At 44.7% G+C, this 23643-nt stretch overlaps 1 protein-coding gene across 1 annotated transcript in view; it reads right to left on the reverse strand.

Moving 5' to 3' along the window:
• The window catches only part of LOC121557182, a 65532-nt gene extending 42294 nt beyond the window's left edge, over window positions 1-23238 (reverse strand). Inside the window, exon 1 of the mRNA XM_041871020.2 lies at window positions 22883-23238. Within this exon, the coding sequence (XP_041726954.2) occupies window positions 22883-22937 (55 nt within the window). The 5' untranslated portion in view covers window positions 22938-23238. The remainder of the gene's footprint in view (window positions 1-22882) is intronic.
• Between the last annotated feature and the right edge of the window lie 405 nt (window positions 23239-23643).

The following is a 23643-nucleotide window of genomic DNA, read 5'->3' on the forward strand; positions in this document are numbered from 1 at the left end:
GTGTGTGTGTGTGTGTGTGTGTGTGCGTTCATACATGCATGCATGGGTGGGTGGGTGCACATATGTGTTGGTGCAAGAAGTAAAGAACCAGAGATTTACAAACTTGGTTTAAGAATTAGAAATGTAATGTTCTTTGTATTAGCATGAGTCTTCTATCCCAACCAGGCCAAAGAGGACTAAGTCTTCTATCCCAACCAGGACAAAGAGGACTAAGTCTTCTATACCAACCAGGACAAAGAGGACTAAGTATTCTATCCCAACCAGGCCAAAGAGGACTAAGTATTCTATCCCAACCAGGACAAAGAGGACTAGGTCTTCTATCCCAACCAGGACAAAGAGGACTAAGTATCCCAACCAGGACAAAGAGGACTAAGTCTTCTATCCCAACCAGGACAAAGAGGACTACGTATTTTATCCCAACCAGGACAAAGAGGACTAAGTATTCTATCCCAACCAGGACAAAGAGGACTAAGTCTTCTATCCCAACCAGGACAAAGATGACTAAGTCTTCTATCCCAACCAGGACAAAGAGGACTAGGTGTGTACAGTCAATAAGTATTAGAATCAGAAGATTTAAGACCATGGCCATGTCCGAATACCCATACTAGCCTACTACATACTTAACTGAATACTATGCCACAGTAGCGCTCACTTCACAAGCTCAGGGTGTGCCCGGCCCAGCATGCATTTGTAGTCTACTTGTGTGCTGCTATAGCCCTTTGCTTTAGCTACTGTCACGGAGTTCACTACATATTTTCATAAAGAAACTGATAACACACACAGGTGCTAAATCAAGGTGACTTACAAAGATGAGGACCAAGAGCAAGAGAGGGAGAGTGATGATGTAGTGTCCACAACTAAATAATCATTGTGGAATCTGAAAAGACACGTATCCCCGAAAGCATGATGGTGTACTTACTACGTGCACATGCTAACAGAAAGGAACAAGGTGGATAGATAATTAAGTGTGTCATTGTAGCAAAGTATTTATAAACTAAACATCAGATCTCTTAAACGTTTCGTTCATTTTCGTTCTATTATCTATACAATTGTCTATCATTGATTTTGGCCCAATAGGCCTGGCATATTCCCACGTTCAAGGAGCTTTCCGTTTTGATTGGGTTCTTTTGCCTAAAAGCCTTTAGGCCTATCTATACAAAAAATTAAAATAAACTCTGCATCTCTGCCCAGCCTGGCAAGAGTGGCCAAAAGGTTGTTTAGCATCCCCAGTGGCTCTGCAAGTGAGGAGAGGATATTCTCCGCTGCTGGCCGGCTCTCCAGGCACCATCGCCTGAAGCCACAGACTGGCCAAACTCCTGTTTCTAAAAATTAATTCTAAAAACGAATTCAAAAGCACTAATAAGTTATTTTTCTTTTAATTTGTATTTACTAATAAGTCACAGCCTATATACACAATTTATAGAGTGTAATGATTTAATACAACAAAATGTTGTTTAAATGCTGCACACTTTATGTCCCTTCCAGCCTTGTGTCGCACCCGCAAATGCTTCACAATGTATTTATTTGTAGGCTATAGCCTTGAAATTTGGATCCCCATTAGTTCCTGCCAAGGCAACAGCTACTCTTCCTGGGGTTTATTATGGATCCCCATTAGTTCCAGCCAAGGCAGCAGCTACTCTTCCTGGGGTTTATTATGGATCCCAATTAGTTCCTGCCAAGGCAGCAGCTACTTTTCCTGGGGTTTATTATGGATCCCAATTAGTTCCTGCCAAGGCAGCAGCTACTCTTCCTGGGGTTTATTATGGATCCCCATTAGTTCCTGCCAAGGCAGCAGCTACTCTTCCTGGGGTTTATTATGGATCCCCATTAGTTCCTGCCAAGGCAGCACACACACACACACACACACACACAACCAACCCACACAAGTTTTGTTCTTATATCCTCAGGTTAGGGCTGGTATCAGCGTATCACCCTGTGGCTCCTGAGTGGCGCAGTGGTCTAAGGCACTGCATCGCAGTGCTAACTGTTCCACTAGAGATCCTGGTTCGAATCCGGCCGCGACCGGGAGACTCATGGGCGGCGCACAATTGGCCCAGCATCGTCCAGGGTAGGGGAGGGAATGGCCGGCAGGGTTGTAGCTCAGTTGATAGAGCATGGCGTTTGCAACGCCAGGGTTGTGGGTTCGATTCCCACGGGGGGCCAGTATAAAAAAAATAAAAAATAATATTCATATGTATTCACTAACTGTAAGTCGCTCTGGATAAGAGCGTCTGCTAAATGACTAAAATGTAATGTAAATGGTATCAGGTTAGGGCTGGTATCAGGTTACCACCCTGTGGTATCAGGTTAGGGCTGGTATCAGGTTATCATCCTGTGGTATCAGGTTAGGGTTAGGGCTGGTATCAGGTTAGTTTTAGGGCTGGTATCAGGTTAGGGTTAGGGCTGGTATCAGGTTATCACCCTGTGGTGTTAGGGTTAGGGCTGGTATCAGGTTAGGGTTAGGGCTGGTATAAGCTTATCACCCTGTGGTATCAGGTTAGGGCTGGTATCAGGTTATCACCCTGTGGTATCAGGTTAGGGTTAGGGCTGGTATCTGTACTGACACCGTGTCAAACACTATGAAATCATTATGGTGGCAAAAGAGCACCCTGTCTCTCTTCAGCTCTGCTAGGGTGTGTGTGTGTGTCTGTGTGATCCAGCCCCCTCTCTGTCTCAGTGCTGTGAACCATAATCCTCTCCTCTTACACAATACTGGTACTGATAACAACTAAAGACGCTGAGAAACTCTCTCTCTCACACACACACAGGTATTTACTGACTGGGGCTGGGTTTTGTGGGAAAGAGTGTGTGTAGTGGTGGTGGTTTTATGGTGGGGCTGAGGGTGTGTAGTGGTGGTGGTTACATGGTGGGGCTGAGGGTATGTAGTGGTGGTGGTGGTTATATGGTGTGGCTGAGGGTGTGTAGTGGTGGTGGTTATATGGTGGGGCTGAGGGTGTGTAGTGGTGGTGGTTTTATGGTGGGGCTGAGGGTGTGTAGTGGTGGTGGTTACATGGTGGGGCTGAGGGTATGTAGTGGTGGTGGTGGTTATATGGTGTGGCTGAGGGTGTGTAGTGGTGGTGGTTATATGGTGGGGCTGAGGGTGTGTAGTGGTGGTGGTTATATGGTGGGGCTGAGGGTGTGTAGTGGTGGTGGTGGTTATATGGTGTGGCTGAGGGTGTGTGGTGGTGGTAGTTATATGGTGGGGCTGAGGGTGTGTAGTGGTGGTGGTTATATGGTGGGGCTGAGGGTGTGTAGTGGTGGTGGTTATATGGTGGGGCTGAGGGTGTGTAGTGGTGGTGGTTATATGGTGGGGCTGAGGGTGTGTAGTGGTGGTTGTTTTATGGTGTGGCTGAGGGTGTGTAGTGGTGGTGGTTATATAGTGTGGCTGAGGGTGTGTAGTGGTGGTGGTGGTTATATGGTGGGGCTGAGGGTGTGTAGTGGTGGTGGTTATATGGTGGGGCTGAGGGTATGTAGTGGTGGTGGTTATATGGTCTGGCTGAGGGTGTGTAGTGGTGGTGGTGGTTATATGGTGTGGCTGAGGGTGTGTAGTGGTGGTGGTTATATGGTGTGGCTGAGGGTGTGTAGTGGTGGTGGTGGTTATATGGTGTGGCTGAGGGTGTGTAGTGGTGGTGGTTATATGGTGTGGCTGAGGGTGTGTAGTGGTGGTGGTTATATGGTGTGGCTGAGGGTGTGTAGTAGTGGTGGTGGTTATATGGTGTGGCTGAGGGTGTGTAGTGGTGGTGGTTATATGGTGTGGCTGAGGGTGTGTAGTGGTGGTGGTGGTTATATGGTGTGGCTGAGGGTGTGTAGTGGTGGTGGTGGTTATATGGTGTGGCTGAGGGTGTGTAGTGGTGGTGGTTATATGGTGGGGTGTGTGTAGAGAGGAAGGGAGGGTGAGTGATTGTGTGTGATTCTATGCAGGATGGTGTAAGTGAGTGTTTGTGGAAGGCAAATAATGTGTGTGTGCGTGCCTGTGTGCGTGTGTGTGTGTGTGTGTGTGTGTGTGTGTGTGTGTGTGTGTGTGTGTGTGTGTGTGTGTGTGTGTGTGTGTGTGTGTGTGTGTGTGTGTGTGTGTGTGTGTGTGTGTGTGTGTGTGTGTGTGTGTGTGTGTGTGTGTGTGTGCACTGCAGCGATGATAGCTGTCCTCCTGTAACCCACCCAGTGGACGGTCTCTCTGTTAGGGACACACAGTATCTTGTCCTCCTGTTGTCACTTCTTCTACAACAGTATTATATCATAGAACACAGACAGGCAGACAGACAGACAGACAGACAGACAGTATCTGGTCCTCCTGTTGTCACTTCCTCTACAACAGTATAATATAATTGAACACAGACAGACAGGCAGACAGACAGACATACAGTATCTGGTCCTCCTGTTGTCACTTCTTCTACAACAGTATTATATCATAGAACACAGACAGGCAGACAGACAGACAGACAGTATCTGGTCCTCCTGTTGTCACTTCCTCTACAACAGTATAATATCATAGAACACAGACAGACAGACAGACAGACAGACAGACAGACAGACAGACAGACAGGCAGGCAGACAGGCAGGCAGACAGGCAGGCAGGCAGGCAGGCAGGCAGGCAGGCAGGCAGGCAGGCAGACATCTCACTGATGGTCCTGCCTAAAGAACATGTTCTCAGTTGAAGACCTGTGTAACAGAGTTTAAAGCTAGAATCGTTTTGGTAAAAAGCTGAGCGATGGGCCTGGAGAAATTTAACCACTCTCAAATTCATAAACAGAGCTATGGATGCAAGGGCTGACCATCCCTAGGGCCCTAGGAAATCTGTTTGAGGTATCAAGTATGGGTTCATCCCTTGAGCCCTATGAAATCTGTTTGAGGTATCAAGTATGGGTTCATCCCTTGAGCCCTATGAAATCTGTTTGAGGTATCAACTATGGGTTCATCCCTAGGGCCCTATGAAATCTGTTTGAGGTATCAACTATGGGTTTATCCCTAGGCCCCTACTCCTGAGTGGCGCAGTGGTCTAAGGCACTGCATCGCAGTGGTAACTGTGCCACTAGAGATCCTGGTTCGTATCCAGGCTCTGTCGCAGCCGGCCGCGACCGGGAGACTCATGGGGCGGTGCACAATTGGCCCAGCGTCGTCCAGGGTAGGGGAGGGAATGGCCGGCAGGGATGTAGCTCAGTTGATAGAGCATGGCGTTTGCAACGCCAGGGTTGTGGGTTCGATTCCACGGGGGGGCCAGTATAAAAAATATATAAAAAATATGTATTCACTAACTGTAAGTCGCTCTGGATAAGAGCGTCTGCTAAATGACTAAAATGTAAATGTAAAATGTATGAAATCTTTTTGAGGTATCAAGTAGGGGTTCATCCCTAGAGCTCTATGAAATCTGTTTGAGGTATCAACAATGGTTTCATCCCTAGGGCCCTATGAAATATTTTTGAGGTATCAACTATGGGTTCATCCCTAGGGCCCTATGAAATATTTTTGAGGTATCAACTATGGGTTCATCCCTAGAGCTCTATGAAATCTGTTTGAGGTATCAACAATGGTTTCATCCCTAGAGCCCTATGAAATCTGTTTGAGGTATCAAGTATGGGTTCATCCCTTGAGCCCTATGAAATCTGTTTGAGGTATCAACTATGGATTCATCCCTAGGAAATCTGTTTGAGGTATCAACTATGGGTTCATCCCTAGGGCCCTATGAAATCTGTTTGAGGTATCAACTATGGATTCATCCCTAGGGCCCTATGACATCTGTTTGAGGTATCAACTATGGATTCATCCCTAGAGCCCTATGAAATCTGTTTGAGGTATCAACTATGGGTTCATCCCTAGGGCCCTATGAAATCTGTTTGAGGTATCAACTATGGATTCATCCCTAGGGCCCTATGAAATCTTTTTGAGGTATCAACTATGGGTTCATCCCTAGAGCTCTATGAAATCTGTTTGAGGTATCAACTATGGGTTCATCCCTAGGGCCCTATGAAATCAGTTTGAGGTATCAACTATGGGTTCATCCCTAGAGCTCTATGAAATCTGTTTCAGGTATCAACTATGGGTTCATCCCTAGGGCCCTAGGAAATCTGTTTGAGTTATCAACTATGGGTTTATCCCTGTTTTTTTTTTGCCTGACTCTCTTTTCTCCGTTTTGTTTTTCCAGGTTTCAGTTGGATGTTCTAAGTCCACAACAATGCCTAAACCACTTTAGGAGACCACTTTTGAGCTCGGGGGAAAATGTGAGAAATATTGATTTTTGGGTGTAGTTACTCTTTAATTCCAGTGCGCTCATAGCGAGAGGCTGTTGTTAAGATGTGTTTCTGCAGCCCACATGTGATGGTAGAGTTTGCAAAACAAATACCCACTGGATTGATGAAAATAATCATGATATCATTCTGCCAGGTAAGCATAGGCTACTTTGTAGTTAACATTTAATTGAGAAGGTTTTTGGGAAAGCCTTTCCATCTACCAGAATGTTTTCATTAGCATCATCGCTAACGGTTACACAAAGTGGTGGCTACATGCACCACACACACACAGAGGGGCATTCTAATTGCAGGAAATATGAACCACTGATGCATTCTGTTCATGTCCTCTGATAAACTCAGACTGAATGAATTTTCAATACATTTAGTTGATTTCCTACTAAGTTCAATACATTTAGTTGATTCCCTACTAAGTTCAATACATTTAGTTGATTTCCTACTAAGTTCAATACATTTATTTGATTTCCTTCAATTCATTTTTGAATATTGTTGAATTCCATTTTATTGTCTGGATTCCGTGATTCCGTCCGCATTCACAGTATCGTGGATTTTATAGGGTCCTAAATCCAACAGTAAATATGCTTTAATCTGAAAGGACCTACCAGTTACATTCATCTCCAGAGGGCTTTGCAGCTCGCCTAGGACAGAAAAACTATGTGAAACACTGCATCATCCACTGAGAGCATCTGGGTTGCCAGACCACTGAGTGAGAAGGGAGGTCCAGATAACATTGAAGGAAAGCAGATTCCCATTTGGGAAATAATTCCTGGTGAGGAAAAACAGAATGGCAGCTGGCATGCAGTCTAGAGAGAATCTCACAAAGGGTTTCTGACATGTAAGGTTACCTAGTGTGTGTATGTGTGTGTGGCAGCAGTCTGTAACCCCTCTTTAGTGGGAGACATCAGCACCAGGTCATCTGCATACAGCAGACACTTGATTTCAGTGTTGTGTAGGGTGAGACCAGGTGCTGCAGATTCTTCTAATGTTTTTGCCAATTCATTAATGTAGATGTTAAATAGTCTCTCTCTCACTCTCTCACTCTCTCACTCTCTCACTCTCTCACTCTCTCACTCTCACTCACTCACTCACTCACTCACTCACTCACTCACTCACTCACTCACTCACTCACTCACTCACTCACTCACTCACTCACTCACAGGTCTTGGGGGTTGTAAGTGGTAGAGGAAGTGTACTATCATCCAGACCCATCCATGGTTGGCCAGCGTCTCAAGGCAGTCTGGTGGGACTGTCTGGTTTTAACAACTCTCCCCCTGACTGTCCCCCTCACCCTGACCCTCTGTCTATCACCCTGACCCTCTGTCTATCACCCTGACCCTCGTTCTATCACCCTGACCCTCTGTCTATCCACCTCACCCCTTTCCTCTCCTTCCATCTCTCCCTACTCACCCCTTTACCCTCCTTCCATCTCTCCATACTCACCCCCTTTCCTCTCCTCCCATCTCTCCCTACTCACCCCTTTCCTCTCCTCCCATCTCTCCCTACTCACCCATTTCCTCTCCTCCCATCTCTCCCTACTCACCCCTTTCCTCTCCTTCCATCTCTCCCTACTCACCCCTTTCCTCTCCTTCCATCTCTCCCTACTCACCCCCTTCCTCTCCTTCCATTTCCCCCTCCCTTCCTCACTCTCCTGAACCTGTCTGGTTAAAGTGAGAAGGCCAGACAAGACTCAGATGTTTAAATATAGTTAGATGTGACATGATGTGTTGGGATGAATACATGCTTCCTCCAGGGCACCAGACCTGCTAAGGGTCTATCCTGACTAGAACCAAGAAATTTGATCATATTACTCCAGTGCTAGCTTCCCTACACTGGCTTCCTGTTAAGGCAAGGGCTGATTTCAAGGTTTTACTGTTAACCTATAAAGCGTTACATGGGCTTGCTCCTACCTATCTTTCCGAGTTGGTCCTGCCGTACATACCAATACGTACGCTACGGTCACAAGACGCAGGCCTCCTAATTGTCCCTAGAATTTCTAAGCAAACAGCGGGAGGCAGGGCTTTCTCCTATAGATCTCCATTTTTATGGAACAGTCTGCCTACCCATGTGAGAGACGCAGACTCGGTCTCAACCTTTAAGTCTTTACTGAAGACTTATCTCTTCAGTAGGTCATATGATTGAGTGTAGTCTGGCCCAGGAGTGTGAAGGTGAACGGAAAGGCTGGAGCAACGAACAGCCCTTGCTGTCTCTGCCAGGCGGTTCCCCTCTCCACTGGGGTTCTCTGCCTCTAACCCTGTTGCAGGGGCTGAGTCACTGGCTTGCTGGTGCTCTTTCATGCCGTCCCCTGGGAGGGGTGGTCACTTGAGTGGGTTGAGTTACTGACGTGATCTTCCCCTGTCTTGGGTTGGCGCCCCCTTGGTTTGTGCTGTGGTGGAGACCTCTGTGGGCTATACTCTGCCTTGTCTCAGGATTGTAAGTTGGTGGTTGGGGATATCCCTCTAGTGGTGCGGGGCTGTGCTTTGGCGGAGTGGGTGGGGTTATATCCTTCCTGTTTGGCCCTGTCCGGGGTTTCTTCGGATGGGGCCACAGTGTCTCCGGACCGCTCCTGTCTCAGCCTCCAGTATTTATGCTGCAGTAGTTTATGTGTCGGGGGGCTGGGGTTAGTTGGTTATACCTGGAGTACTTCTCCTGTCTTATCCAGTGTCCTGTGTGAATTTAAGTATGCTCTCTCTAATTCTCTCGTTCTCTCTTTCTCTCTGAGAACCTGAGCCCTAGGACCATACGTCAGGACTACCGGGCATGATGACACCTTGCTGTCCCCAGTCCGCCTGGCCTTGCTGCTATTCCAGTTTCAACTGTTCTGCCTGCGGTTATGGAACCCCTACCTGTCCCAGACCTGCTGTTTTAAACTCTTAATGATCGGCTATGAAAAGCCAACTGAGATTTATTCCTGATTATTATTTGACCATGCTTGTCACTTATGAACATTTTTGAACATCTTGGCATGGTTCTGTTATAATCTTCACCTGCACAGCCAGAAGAGGACTGGCCACCCTCATAGCCTGGTTCCTCTCTAGGTTTCTTCCTAGGTTTTGGCCTTTCTAGGGAGTTTTTCCTAGCCACCGTGCTTCTACACCTGCATTACTAGCTGTTTGGGGTTTTAGGCTGGGTTTCTGTACAGCACTTCGAGATATTAGCTGATGTAAGAAGGGCTATATAAAATAAAATTGATTGATTGATTGAAGGGGGCGCTGTCCCGTGGACATGCAGGCACAGAGGCACGTGTCTGGGCTTGTCCCAACACCAACTCCCCCAACATTTCATGAAGGTATAGACTGACGACCCCAATCCTGTTACCAGCACACACAAACACTGATACACACACACACACACATAAACCCATGCTGACACGTGCGAACACACTCAGTTACACACACACGTGTCATTCTGTCTACCTGTAAACGTCCCCTTCTCTCACCAGGGCACACCTGGAAGTGAAATTCCGAGCGGCCATTTGTAATGTTGTAACGCTGGAAAAAAGAGTCCGGACATACTGGCAGGGGCACGCACACGCGCACACACGCACACGCACGCGCGCGCACACACGCACACGCACACGCACACGCACACACACACACACACACACACACACACACACACACACACACACACACACACACACACACACACTTAAAGAGCACCTTGGTTGTGAATAAAACACTTGAACACTTACATCACTCTGCCTCTAATGAAAAGATAGAGTCCCTGAGGGATATAATGGCAGACCTTCTTATTATCACAGAAGGGCTTTTAGCAACAGATCTAAGATCAGATTGTCCAACACTGTAACCATTAGGGCGGTGGTTCTTAATCCGTGTCCAAGGGACCCAAAGGGGTGCACATTTTGTTTTGGCCTTAGCACTACACACCTGATTCCATTAATTAAAGCTTGATGATGAGTTGATCATTGGAATCTGGTGTGTCGTGCTAAGGGATGAATAAATATCTGATCTCAATCATTTGTTCCTTGATTCCTTGCATCTTCTTCTCACCTCCTTGTCATTGGACCTTGGACCTCCTTGTCCAATATGGTTGAGTAGGAGGTGAGGAGAGAGGATGTGAAGGAATACACATTGAGATAGAACCCCTGTATCACTAGGTAGCATTCCATACTTAAGTAATCACTAATGTGCTATGACTGCTTAGATGTGATGATATCTATGTAGTGGAACAGTTGCTTTTGACCTACACACTCCAGTTAGATCAGTGATTACTTCAAGGAAGGGAGTTAAGAAGGAATCATTTGTGAAGTATTGGAAGGAGGCCTGTCTTCTCAGACTTACTGGAAGTACTTTCCCCTTCTGTCATACCGTTCCAGGGTGTTTTTTTTGAGTGTGTGTTTGTGTGTGTTTTCAAGAGTGTGTATACAGTGTTTAGTGTTTTTTCAGGGTAATTATTTATCCACTACATGTCTGAGCACTTGGTACGGTTCACTGATGTCCTGCCAAATTCCGCTCTTTAATGGATGAACAACTTGGCAGTGCCAAATTCCCCTCTCACCCTCCTCATAACCCCTCTCTTCCCCTCTCAACCTCCTCATAACCCCTCTCTTCCCCTCTCAACCTCCTCATAACCCCTCTCTTCCCCTCTCCCCCTCCTCATAACCCCTCTCTTCCCCTCTCAACCTCCTCATAACCCCTCTCTTCCCCTCTCAACCTCCTCATAACCCCTCTCTTCCCCTCTCAACCTCCTCATAACCCCTCTCTTCCCCTCTCACCCTCCTCATAACCCCTCTCTTCCCCTCTCAACCTCCTCATAACCCGCTAGTGTGTGTTGTCTCAATAAGATACCCAGTCACTGGGTCAGTAAGTCATGGGACTGGGCTGGCTCTGTGTGGTTTGGTACAATGTGTGTGTGTGTGTGTGTGTGTGTGTGTGTGTGTGTGTGTGTGTGTGCGTGCGTGCATCTGTGATCACCAGGGGTCTTGGAGTCTACTAAAGTTTAGTACCAGGAAGTGACTGGCATTGCCCTGACAAACCTTAACTCCCTGACCCCTCTTAATCCCGGCCCACCAGTAGCTACAGGTCTAGAATCAGATTAACGCAGCATCTCGTCAGGGATTTAACGCACCATCTCGTTAGGGATTTAACGCAGCATCTCGTCAGGGATTTAACGCAGCATCTCGTCAGGGATTTAACGCATCATCTCATCAGGGATTTAACGCACCATCTCGTCAGGGATTTAACGCAGCATCTCGTCAGGGATTTAACGCATCATCTCATCAGGGATTTAACGCACCATCTCGTTAGGGATTTAACGCACCATCTCGTCAGGGATTTAACGCACCATCTCGTCAGGGATTTAACGCACCATCTCGTCAGGGATTTAACACACCATCTCATCAGGGATTTAACACACCATCTCATCAGGAATTTAACGCACCATCTCGTTAGGGATTTAACGCATCATCTCATCAGGGATTTAACGCAGCATCTCGTCAGGGATTTAACGCACCATCTTGTTAGGGATTTAACGCAGCATCTCGTCAGGGATTTAACGCACCATCTCATCAGGGATTTAACACACCATTTCGTCAGGGATTTAACGCACCATCTCGTCAGGGATTTAACGCACCATCTCATTAGGGATTTAACGCACCATCTCGTCAGGGATTAAACGCACCATCTCGTCAGGGATTTAACACACCATCTCGTCAGGGATTTAACGCAGCATCTCGTCAGGGATTTAACGCACCATCTCATCAGGGATTTAACGCACCATCTCGTCAGGGATTTAACGCACCATCTCATCAGGGATTTAACGTACCATCTCATTAGGGATTTAACGCACCATCCCGTCAGGGATTTAACGCACCATCTCGTCAGGGATTTAACGCACCATCTCATCAGGGATTTAACGCACCATCTCATTAGGGATTTAACGCACCATCTCGTCAGGGATTTAACGCATCATCTCATCAGGGATTTAACGCACCATCTCGTCAGGGATTTAACGCAGTTTAAAATAAAATAAAATAAGATGGGTGTTCATTTTTTTGTGCAATTTAAAAAAAATATGATTTAATACTAGGGTTGGGCGGTTTCCAGATTTTCATAACGTCATACCGTTTTGGTACCATAACGGGGTATACTGTATTACCGGAAGTGCACACAAGGGGAGCTATTTAGGCACCAGGGATCTTAATCCAGGAGGGGATTGAATGTCTCTGCTGTAACCAAGAAGCTTGATCTTGACATCTAGCTACTTAGCTAGAAAGTTAGCAAACCAAATGCATAGCTGGAGCCCTGAGCTGGTTATAACTGATTTGACACATCTTAGATTTCTTAGAAATACCCTGGTATACGGTATAAACTGTATATCGCCCAAGCCTATTTAATACAGTTGAAATGTTGACAAATGAGATGCACTGAAATGAAAGCAACTTCCAAAACTGAACACTGGGATTATGGTGATATTACTGTATGGGATTATGGAGATATTACTGTATGGGATTATGGTGATATTACTGTATGGGATTATGGTGATATTACTGTATGGGATTATGGAGATATTACTGTATGGGATTATGGTGATATTACTGTATGGGATTATGGTGATATTACTGTATGGGATTATGGTGATATTACTGTATGGAATTATGGTGATATTACTGTATGGGATTATGGTGATATTACTGTATGGAATTATGGTGATATTACTGTATGGGATTATGGTGATATTACTGTATGGAATTATGGTGATATTACTGTATGGGATTATGGTGATATTACTGTATGGAATTATGGTGATAGTACTGTATGGAATTATGGTGATATTACTGTATGGGATTATGGTGATATTACCGTATGGAATTATGGTGATATTACTGTATGGGATTATGGTGATATTACCGTATGACTGATTTGGAAAACAATGTAAAGTATGTATAGAGGTGTAATCTAGAGCCAAGCGTTTTGATTTTAAATTGTGTGGTTTTCCTGCTATTGACACACTTGTTGAATTATGCAAGGGAAAGTGACAAAACAGTATTAATTAGGCAGTCTAGACAGATAAGTGCAGGTAGGCCTAGACTGAGCAAGTTTTTGGTGGTTGCCATCCTGTTCCACCGCTTTATATTAATGTATTCATGTATGCAAATACACCCTTCAGAAAGTATTCATACCCCTTGACTTATTCCACATTTTGTTGTGTGAAACCCTGTGTTACAGCCTGAATTCAAAATGGATTAAATATATATTTTTCTCATCCATCTATACACAATACTCCATAATGCAAATGTATTGAAAATGAAATACAGAAATATCTCATTTACATACGTAAGTATTCACAAACCTGAGTCAATACTTTGTAGAAGCACCTCTGGCAGCGATTACGGCTGTGAGTCTTTCTGGGTAAATCTCTAAGAGCTTTCCACACCTGGATTGTGCAACATTTACCCATTATTATTTTCTGTCAAATTGGTTGCCATTTTCAGATCTTGCTATAGATTTTCAAGTAGATTTAAGTCAGAACTGTAACTCAGCCACTCAGGAACATTCACCGTCTTCTTGGTAAGCAACTCCAGTGTAGATTTGGCCTTATGTTTTAGGTTATTGTCCTGCTGAAAGATGAATTCATCTCCCAGTGTCTGGTGGAAAGCAGACTGAACCAGGTTTTCCTCTAGGATTTTGCCTGTGCTTAGCTCCATTCCATTTCTTTTTTATCCTGAAAAACTCCCCAGTCCTTAACGATTAAAAGCATACCCATAACATGATGCAGCCACCACTATGCTTGGAAATATGGCGAGTGGTACTCAGTAATGTGTTGTATTGGATTTGCCCCAAACATTACACTTTGTATTCAGGACAAAAAGTGAATTGCTTTGCCACATTTTTTGCAGTATTACTTTAGTGCCTTGTTACAAACAGGATGCATGTTTTGGAATATTTTTTTCTGTACAGGCTTCCTTCTTTTCACTCGGTCAATCAAGTCAGTATTGTGGAGTAACTACAATGTTGTTGATCCATACTCAGTTTTCTCCTATCACAGCCATTAAACTCTGTAACTGTTTTAAAGTCACCATTGGCTTCATGGTGAAATCCCTGAGCAGATTCCTTCCTCTCCAGCAATTGAGTTAGGAAGGTGACTGGATGTATTGATACACCATTAATTACATTTACATTTTAGTAATTTAGCAGAAGCTCTTATCCAGAGCGACTTACAGTTTTAGTGAGTGCATACATTTTTCATACAGGCCCCCCATGGGAATCAAACCCACAACCCTGGTGTTGCAGGCGCCATGCTCAACCAACTGAGCTACAGGGGACCTTAGTGTACTTAATAACCAAAGTGTAATTAATAACTTCATCATGCTCAAAGGGATATTCAATGTCTGCTTTTTTTGTACCCATCTACCAATAGGTGCCCTTCTTTGCGAGGCATTGGAAAACCCTGGTCTTTGTGGTTGAATCTGTGTTTGAAATTCACTGCTCGACTGAGGGATCTTATAGATAATTGTACGTGTGGGGTACAGAGATGAGGTAGTCATTCAAAAATCATGTTAAACACTATTATTGTACACAGAGTGAGTCCATGCAACTTATTATGTGACTTGTTAAGCACATGTTTACTCCTGAACTTATTTAGGCTTGCCATAACAAAGGGGTTGAATACTTATTGACTCAAGACATTTCAGCTTTTCATTTTTAATAAATCCGTAAAAAATTCGAAAAACATCATTCCACTTTGACATTATGGGGTATTATTTGTAGGCCAGTGACAAAAAAATTGAATCCATTTTAAATTCAGGCTGTAACACAACACAATGTTGAAAAAGTCAAGGGGTTTGACTACTTTCTGAAGGAACTGTATACATTATATGCATATAAGGCACATATAATATTCTTTATTTTATCACAAAGCGTAAAAACAATACCTGCTATACTAAGAAAATGTATATGAGTGCATTATAAGAAGAAGAAAAAGGTTACATTAAAAAAAATAAGAATACCTGAATTTCCACCAAAATGCTTGAACTCCATTCTTTATTTGTCCATGCCAGTACAATGTTTTATGTGCTATAATTCAGTCAATATCTGCTGGATTTTTTAAAATTCTAAAAGTTTGGAATGTTGTCCAACTATTGCATTTAATAATAATAATAATAATTGGTCATTTAGCAGACGCTCTTATCCAGAGCGACTTACAGGAGCAATTAGGGTTAAGTGCCTTGCTCAAGGGCACATCGACAGATTTTTCACCTAGTCGGCTCGGGGATTAGAACCAGCGACCTTTCGGTTACTGGCACAACGCTCTTAACCACTAAGCTACCTTCGAACAATCTTGATGAACGTTGCTACTTCTACTCTGAGTCACATGTTTCGCCCTGCCTGGGGACATAAATGTGATTGAACAGGTCACTAATTGGGCACAAGACAGAACAGGACATTGAACCTTTCAGAACACTCAGCCACAGCAGTCAGCGCCACAATGGCTCCCTGTCAACAAATTGAATTTGAGGCTGTCGCATCTCATCTGATGCTGTATACCTAGTTAGAGTCCTGGCTGGCACTCAACACGTCACACCACACAGAGGTGAAAGAAAGTGTGTTTGCAATGGTTCTGAAAGAGATAGTTGAGTTGAAGACAGAACTTGTTGTATCTCTCCATTCATATAAACATGGCCACCAAAGAGGCAAAGTGAAGCGATCTGAAACATGGATAAGAGAAGACCAGAGGATTTGGCCTCAGGAGAGAGAGAGACAGAGAGAGAGAGAGAGAGAGAGAGACAGAGACAGAGAGAGAGAGAGAGAGAGAGAGAGAGAGAGAGAGAGAGAGAGAGAGAGAGAGTGTGTGTGTGTGTTTGTGTGAGTGTAAGTGTGTATATGCGTGCATGCGTGCCTGTGTTCTGAGTCTGTGAGCTCATCAAAGAGATGAGTCCCCAGCAGTAGAGACATATGTAGCCTTGTGTGTTGTTGTAACTAAGGGGGGTAGCCTAGCCTAGCCTAGCCTAGCTTAGCCAGGTCTTCTACCCAACCCCTGACCTGTTTACTCTTTAGCTATTAGCATTACGCTAGCAGAGGTTAACATTGGCTAGTAATCTTAATCAGCAAACCTCATTAGGTTTAGCCTGGCTATGCTTATTAGGGTTAGGAAGAAGGACTGTCATCTATCAATTAAGGAATAGCAGGGTCAACTGTCTTGTTTGACCCCAGAAACTGATCTAAGGCCAGTTTTACATCTCACCTCCTATTGATTAATGTAGGATATAGGGAGGGTTGTCTGATACTAGACCTGTGCTGACGAACTACCTGGAGTAAAGGAATTAGAGGGTTTTAGTTAAAGGGATACTTCGGGATTTTGACAATGAAGCCCTTTATCAACTTCCCCAGAGTCAGATGAACTCGTAGATACTATTTTTATGTCTATGTGTGTCCAGTATGAAGGAAGTTAGATGTAGTTAATGTAAGATGTAACGCTAACTAGCATTCCCGCAATAGCTGGAAGCGCAATACCTCTAACTTCCTTCATACCGGACACACAGACATAAAAAAAGCTCACACACGTACACACACACTACAACACACACACACACTACAACACACACACACACTACAACACATACACACTACAACACACACACACACTACAACACACACACACTACAACACACACACTACAACACACACACACACCCTACAACACACACACATACTGTTCATTTACACACATACAGTTGCAAACTGTCCTGCCAGCTCAGCCTAACCCAGAGGAAACAAGGGAGTGCTGTTCCACTGTGACACTGTTGTTAAAGGTGAGACAATGCTACATACACAGGGACACTAATGTAATAACAGTCTGTGTCACAGGCCAGCCAGAGGCTAAGCTAATTGGTTTAGCGCCTCAAATCAACACCTGTCTAAACTGAGCCCAGGAATGAAGGGAGCGAGAGAGAGATGCCAATCAAGCCCTTAAATTGAAATGAGAGAGATAGAGCGAGAGACTCTCTCTCTCTCTCTCTCTCTCTCTCTCTCTCTCTCTCTCTCTCTCTCTCTCTCTCTCTCTCTCTCTCTCTCTCTCTCTCTCTCTCTCTCTCTCTCTCTCTCTCTCTCTCTCTCTCTCTCTCTCTCTCTCTCTCTCTCTCTCTCTGCACACTATCATTGCTCTCCCTAACCTCCCCTCTCTCCTTCCCATGTCTCTCCCTCCCCTGTCTCTTCATCCCCTGTTTCTCCCTCCCCTCCCCTGTCTCTTCCTCCCCTCCCCTGTCTCTTCCTCCCTCCCTGTCTCCCCCTCCCATGTCTCTCCCTCCCATGTCTCTCCCTCCCCTATCTCTCCCTCTCCTCCCCTGTCTCTCCCTCCCTCCCCTGCCTCTCCCTCCCCTGTCTCTCCCTCTCCTCCCCTGTCTCTCCCTCTCCTCCCCGTCTCTCCCTCCCCTGTCTCTCTCTCCCTCTCCTCCCCTGTCTCCCTCCTCTGGCTCTCTCTCCCCTGCCCTGTCTCCCCCTCCCATGTCTCTCCCTCCCCTGTCTCTCCCTCCCCTGTCTCCCCCTCCCATGTCTCTCCCTCCCCTCCCCTGAGCTGACACACACACACATTAAACTACCATACTGTCATCTCTAGGACGTGTATCCCTTTTCAGTTACTTTATGTTCCACAATCTACTGCTATGAGAACAGGCTAAAGACCTTCTGACAGTCAGGAGAAAAGCACAAGGATTTATGAAACACAAGACATGTTCCTCACTGCCACTCACCCAGTTATACCAAAAGTTACACCAAAAGTTAAACCCAAGATATAGCCTACCAAAAGTTAGATTGAAAGTTAAACCGAAGATATAGCCTACCAAAAGTTAGACTGAAAGTTAAACCAAAGATATAGCCTACCAAAAGTTAGATTGAAAGTTAAACCGAAGATATAGCCTACCAAAAGTTAGACTGAAAGTTAAACTGACAATATAGCCTACCAAAAATTAGACTAAAAGTTAAACCGAAGATATAGCCTACCAAAAGTTATACCAAAAGACTTGTCATAACCAACATTTCAATAGGCTCTCTCAATGCCTGCTGTGTTCCAGCTGATTTTGTACGTTTGCCCAATGACAAAGAAATGATCAGTCTATAATTTTAATAGTAGGTTTATTTGAACAGTGAGAGACAGAATAACAACAAAGAAATCCAGAAAAAAAACGCATGTCAAAAATGTTATAAATTGATTTGCATTTTAATGAGGGAAATAAGTATTTGACCCCCTCTCAATCAGAAAGATTTCTGGCTCCCAGGTGTCTTTTATACAGGTAACGAGCTGAGATTAGGTACACACTCTTAAAGGGAGTGCTCCTAATCTCAGCTTGTTACCTGTATAAAAGACACCTGTCCACAGAAGCAATCAATCAATCAGATTCCAAACTCTCCACCATGGCCAAGACCAAAGAGCTCTCCAAGGATGTCAGGGACAAGATTGTAGACCTACACAAGGCTGGAATGGGCTACAAGACCATCGCCAAGCAGCTTGGTGAGAAGGTGACAACAGTTGGTGCAATTATTCGCAAATGGAAGAAACACAAAAGAACTGTCAATCTCCCTCGGCCTGGGGCTCCATGCAAGATCTCACCTCGTGGAGTTGCAATGATCATGAGAACGGTGAGGAATCAGCCCAGAACTACACGGGAGGATCTTGTCAATGATCTCAAGGCAGCTGGGACCATAGTCACCAAGAAAACAATTAGTAACACACTACGCCGTGAAGGACTGAAATCCTGCAGCGCCCGCAAGGTCCCCCTGCTCAAGAAAGCACATATACATGCCCGTCTGAAGTTTGCCAAATGAACATCTGAATGATTCAGAGGAGACCTGGGTGAAAGTGTTGTGGTCAGATGAGACCAAAATGGAGCTCTTTGGCATCAACTCAACTCGCCGTGTTTGGATGAGGAGGAATGCTGCCTATGACCCCAAGAACACCATCCCCACCGTCAAACATGGAGGTGGAAACATTATGCTTTGGGGGTGTTTTTCTGCTAAGGGGACAGGACAACTTCACTGCATCAAAGGGACGATGGACGGGGCCATGTACCGTCAAATCATGGGTGAGAACCTCCTTCCCTCAGCCAGGGCATTGAAAATGGGTCATTGATGGGTATTCCAGCATGACAATGACCCAAAACAGGACCTTGTGAAGATGCTGGAGCAAACAGGTACAAAAGTATCTATATCCACAGTAAAACGAGTCCTATATCGACATAACCTGAAAGGCCGCTCAGCAAGGAAGAAGCCACTGCTCCAAAATAAGTGAAAGTGTTGTGGTCAGATGAGACCAAAATGGAGCTCTTTGGCATCAACTCAACTCGCCATGTTTGGATGAGGAGGAATGCTGCCTATGACCCCAAGAACACCATCCCCACCGTCAAACATGGAGGTGGAAACATTATGCTTTGGGGGTGTTTTTCTGCTAAGGGGACAGGACAACTTCACTGCATCAAAGGGACGATGGACGGGGCCATGTACCGTCAAATCATGGGTGAGAACCTCCTTCCCTCAGCCAGGGCATTGAAAATGGGTCGTTGATGGGTATTCCAGCATGACAATGACCCAAAACACACGGCCAAGGCAACAAAGGAGTGGCTCAAGAAAAAGCACATTAAGGTCCTGGAGTGGCCTAGCCAGTCTCCAGACCTTAATCGCATAGAAAATCTGTGGAGGGAGCTGAAGGTCCGAGTTGCCAAACGTCAGCCTCGAAACCTTAATGACTTGGAGAAGATCTGCAAAAAGGAGTGGGACAAAATCCCTCCTGAGATGTGTGCAAACCTGGTGGCCAACTACAAGAAACGTCTGACCCCTGTGATTGCCAACAAGGGTTTTGCCACCAAGTACTAAGTCATGTTTTGCATGACTTAGTTCAAATAAACCTACCATTAAAATTATAGACTGATCATTTCTTTGTCAGTGGGCAAACGTACAAAATCAGCAGGGGATCAAATACTTTTTTCCCTCACTGTAAAGTTGAAGTCGGAAGTTTACATACACTTAGGTTGGAGTCATTAAAACACGTTTTTCTACCATTCCACAAATTTCTTGTTAACAAACTATAGTTTTGGCAAGTCGGTTAGGACGTCTACTTTGTGCATGACACAAGTAATTTTTCCAACAATTGTTTACAGACAGATTATTTCACTTATAATTCACTGTATCACAATTCCAGTGGGTCAGAAGTTTACATACACTAAGTTGACTGTGCCTTTAAACAGCTTGGAAAATTCCAGAAAATAATGTCATGGCTTTAGAAGCTTCTGATAGGCTAATTGACAGCATTTGAGTCAATTGGAGGTGTACCTGTGGATGTATTTCAAGGCCTACCTTCAAACTCAGTGCCTCTTTGCTTGACATCATGAGAAAATCAAAAGAAATTAGCCAAGATCTCAGATTTTTTTTTTTGTCCTCCACAAGTCTGGTTCATCCTTGGGAGCAATTTCCAAACGCCTGAAGGTACTACGTTCATCTGTACAAAGAATAGTATGCAAGTATAAACACCATGGGACCACGCAGCCGTCATACCGCTCAGGAAGGAGACGCGTTCTGTCTCCTAGAGATGAACGTACTTTGGTGCGAAAAGTGCAAATCAATCCCAGAACAACAGCAAAGGACCTTGTGAAGATGCTGGAGCAAACAGGTACAAAAGTATCTATATCCACAGTAAAACGAGTCCTATATCGACATAACCTGAAAGGCCGCTCAGCAAGGAAGAAGCCACTGCTCCAAAATGACCATAAAAAAGCCAGACTACGGTTTGCAACTGCACATGGGGACAAAGATGGTACTTTTTGGAGAAATGTCCTCTGGTCTGATAAAACAAAAATAGAACTGTTTGGCCATAATGACCATCGTTATGTTTGGAGGAAAAAGGGGGAGCTTGCATGCCAAAGAACACCACCCCAACCGTGAAGCACGGGGTGGCAGCCTCATGCTGTGGGGGTGCTTTGCTTCAGGAGGGACTGGTGCACTTCACAAAATAGATGGCATCATGAGGAAGGAAAATGACGTGGATATATTGAAGCAACATCTCAAGACATCAGTCAGGAAGTTAAAGCTTGGTCGCAAATGGGTCTTCAAATGGACAATGACCCCAAGCATACTTCCAAAGTTGTGGCAAAATGTCTTAAGGACAACAAAGTCAAGGTATTGGAGTGGCCATCACAAAGCCCTGAACTCAATCCTATAGAAAATGTGTGGGCAGAACTGAAAAAGCTTGTGGAAGGCTACCCGAAACATTTGACCCAAGTTAAACAATTTAAAGGCAATGCTACCAAATACTAATTGAGTGTATTTAAACTTCTGACCCACTGGGAATGTGATGAAATAAATAAAAGCTTAAATAAATCATTCTCTCTACTATTATTCTGACATTTCACATTCTTAAAATAAAGTGGTGATCCTAACTGACCTAAGACAGGGAATTTTTACTAGGATTAAATGTCAGGAATTGTGAAAAACTGAGTTAAAATGTATTTGGCTAAGGTGTATGTAAACTTCCGACTTCAACTGTAAGGGCCATGCCGGGGTGTGCTGTGCATGCATATTTGTGGCATGAACGAGCTCCCTCTCTCTGTGTGTGTGTATGTGTGTGCGCGCTGTGCCAGAGAGGAGCCAAGAGTGCAGTCCTATCACAGCGGGGCCTTGTTGATCAGGAGGTAAAATATAGCGCTCTCTGCTCTCTGCGCTCCTGCGGTGTCATTACCGCCGCCGCTCCTCTAAACTAAGTGTGTTGGAGAGTAGTGAACTACATGTAGTTAAACTAGTGATTGAACTACATTTTGCTGTAGCTTGGTGGTAGTTGAACTAAATTCTAATCTAGGGAGTTGTTTCAGTAGTTAATACATGTTTTGCCATGCAGCGGTGTAGCTAACTACTGAAACTACACACTACTTTGTTTTTGCAAAAATAAAATATAATCCTGGTGAACTAGGCAAGAATTTACTTTATTTTTCTGCATCAGACCTGCCTAATTCTCACTTGAAACATCGTTTTTGTGTTTAATAGGCTTAAATTATATATTATTTTAACACATGATTCCAAAGTTATTTGTTCTGTTCTTGCAATTTGTAGTCTATGACATTTCAGATGTACATATAATAATATTTTACTAAGTAGTCGGGGGCCAGTATGAAAATGTATGCACTCACTAACTGTAAGTCGCTCTGGATAAGAGCGTCTGCTAAATGACTAAAATGTAAATGTAAAATGTAGTGAACTAGGTTTTCAAAGTAAAGTAATTTTTTTCTTATTGGTAGCTTTAGTGTAGCTTTATTTATTCCACTGTGAAGTAATTTTTAGCTTGGTAAACTATTTTCAGAGTAGCTTCCCTGACACTGCTGGGTTTACATAACCCGGCTCTATACCTGCTGTGACTCTCTGTACCGTCTGATTATTACACACTAATCATACACTACAATGTCTCTAACTCTGGGTGAGGAAGGAAAAAATATGAGAAAACTGCATGTCCTTTCTATGACGCTATCCCAAAGCCAAAGCACGTTGCCCCCTAAAATGCAGGGAAAAAATCAGAGTGCTTTGGAAATAGCCTAACGGATTAACAACAATGCATCCCAATCACTTCAAACGATGCTTATGTTGATTTAGCTGATTTATGTTTCTAACTTGTATTAGTCTAAGTGCGACAGACAGAGAGGCGCTTACCTTCGAAGTCTGATAAAATGCCCTCCAGATGGTCGTTGACGGAGATATGGGACATCCTGACTGTGCGTCCTTATCAACTCTTCCGGAGTTCACTGCAGCTCGATATAACGAGGTAAAAAAAAAGTGTATATTCAAATAAAAACGTTATTCCTTCCAAAGAAAATGCACTCGCATAACAGAGAAAAAAAGTATGCATCCACTGTATTGGAATAGAACTCCGCGGGTCTTGCAAAGTTTCTGCAACAGCCAAAAAGTCGCGTTATTTTTTTCTGAATTCGCCTCACATCGGATAGCGAGCGCACTACTGGTTGCTTCAGCATATGCCTCCTGCCTCCGTCCGTCGTTCGGTCTGTCTGTCTGTGTCAGGAGAGGGCTTGAGCGGGTTTCCGGCGATGCGCCTCCCCTCTGGTCTCCCTTGCGAGTGGAGCCCTGCCCCCTGTAGCCTGCCCTACCCTGGATGGAGGGATGGATACAGGGAGAGGGAGAAGAGGGGCGGACCTCCGTGCTACACCGTGCTGCTAGACATTGTAGGCAACACCTGGAATTGGGAGTCAGTAAAATGTCTCGCCCTGGCTGCCTTCATTCACTTTCCCGGACCGGTGACTATGTTCTAGTGATGCGCAGGTTGACTCATAACCCGCAGTCCCCACGGTTATATCCACGGTTATATCCGTGGGGAGAGCGGGTTTAGGGTCATTAAATATTGTGTGGATGAACGGCGGGTGGGTGGTGGGCGGTTTGAATAAAGAGAAAACAATACC

This window comes from Coregonus clupeaformis, unplaced genomic scaffold (genome assembly GCF_020615455.1).
Source record: "Coregonus clupeaformis isolate EN_2021a unplaced genomic scaffold, ASM2061545v1 scaf1375, whole genome shotgun sequence".
In the NCBI taxonomy this organism is placed as follows: Eukaryota; Metazoa; Chordata; class Actinopteri; order Salmoniformes; family Salmonidae; genus Coregonus; species Coregonus clupeaformis.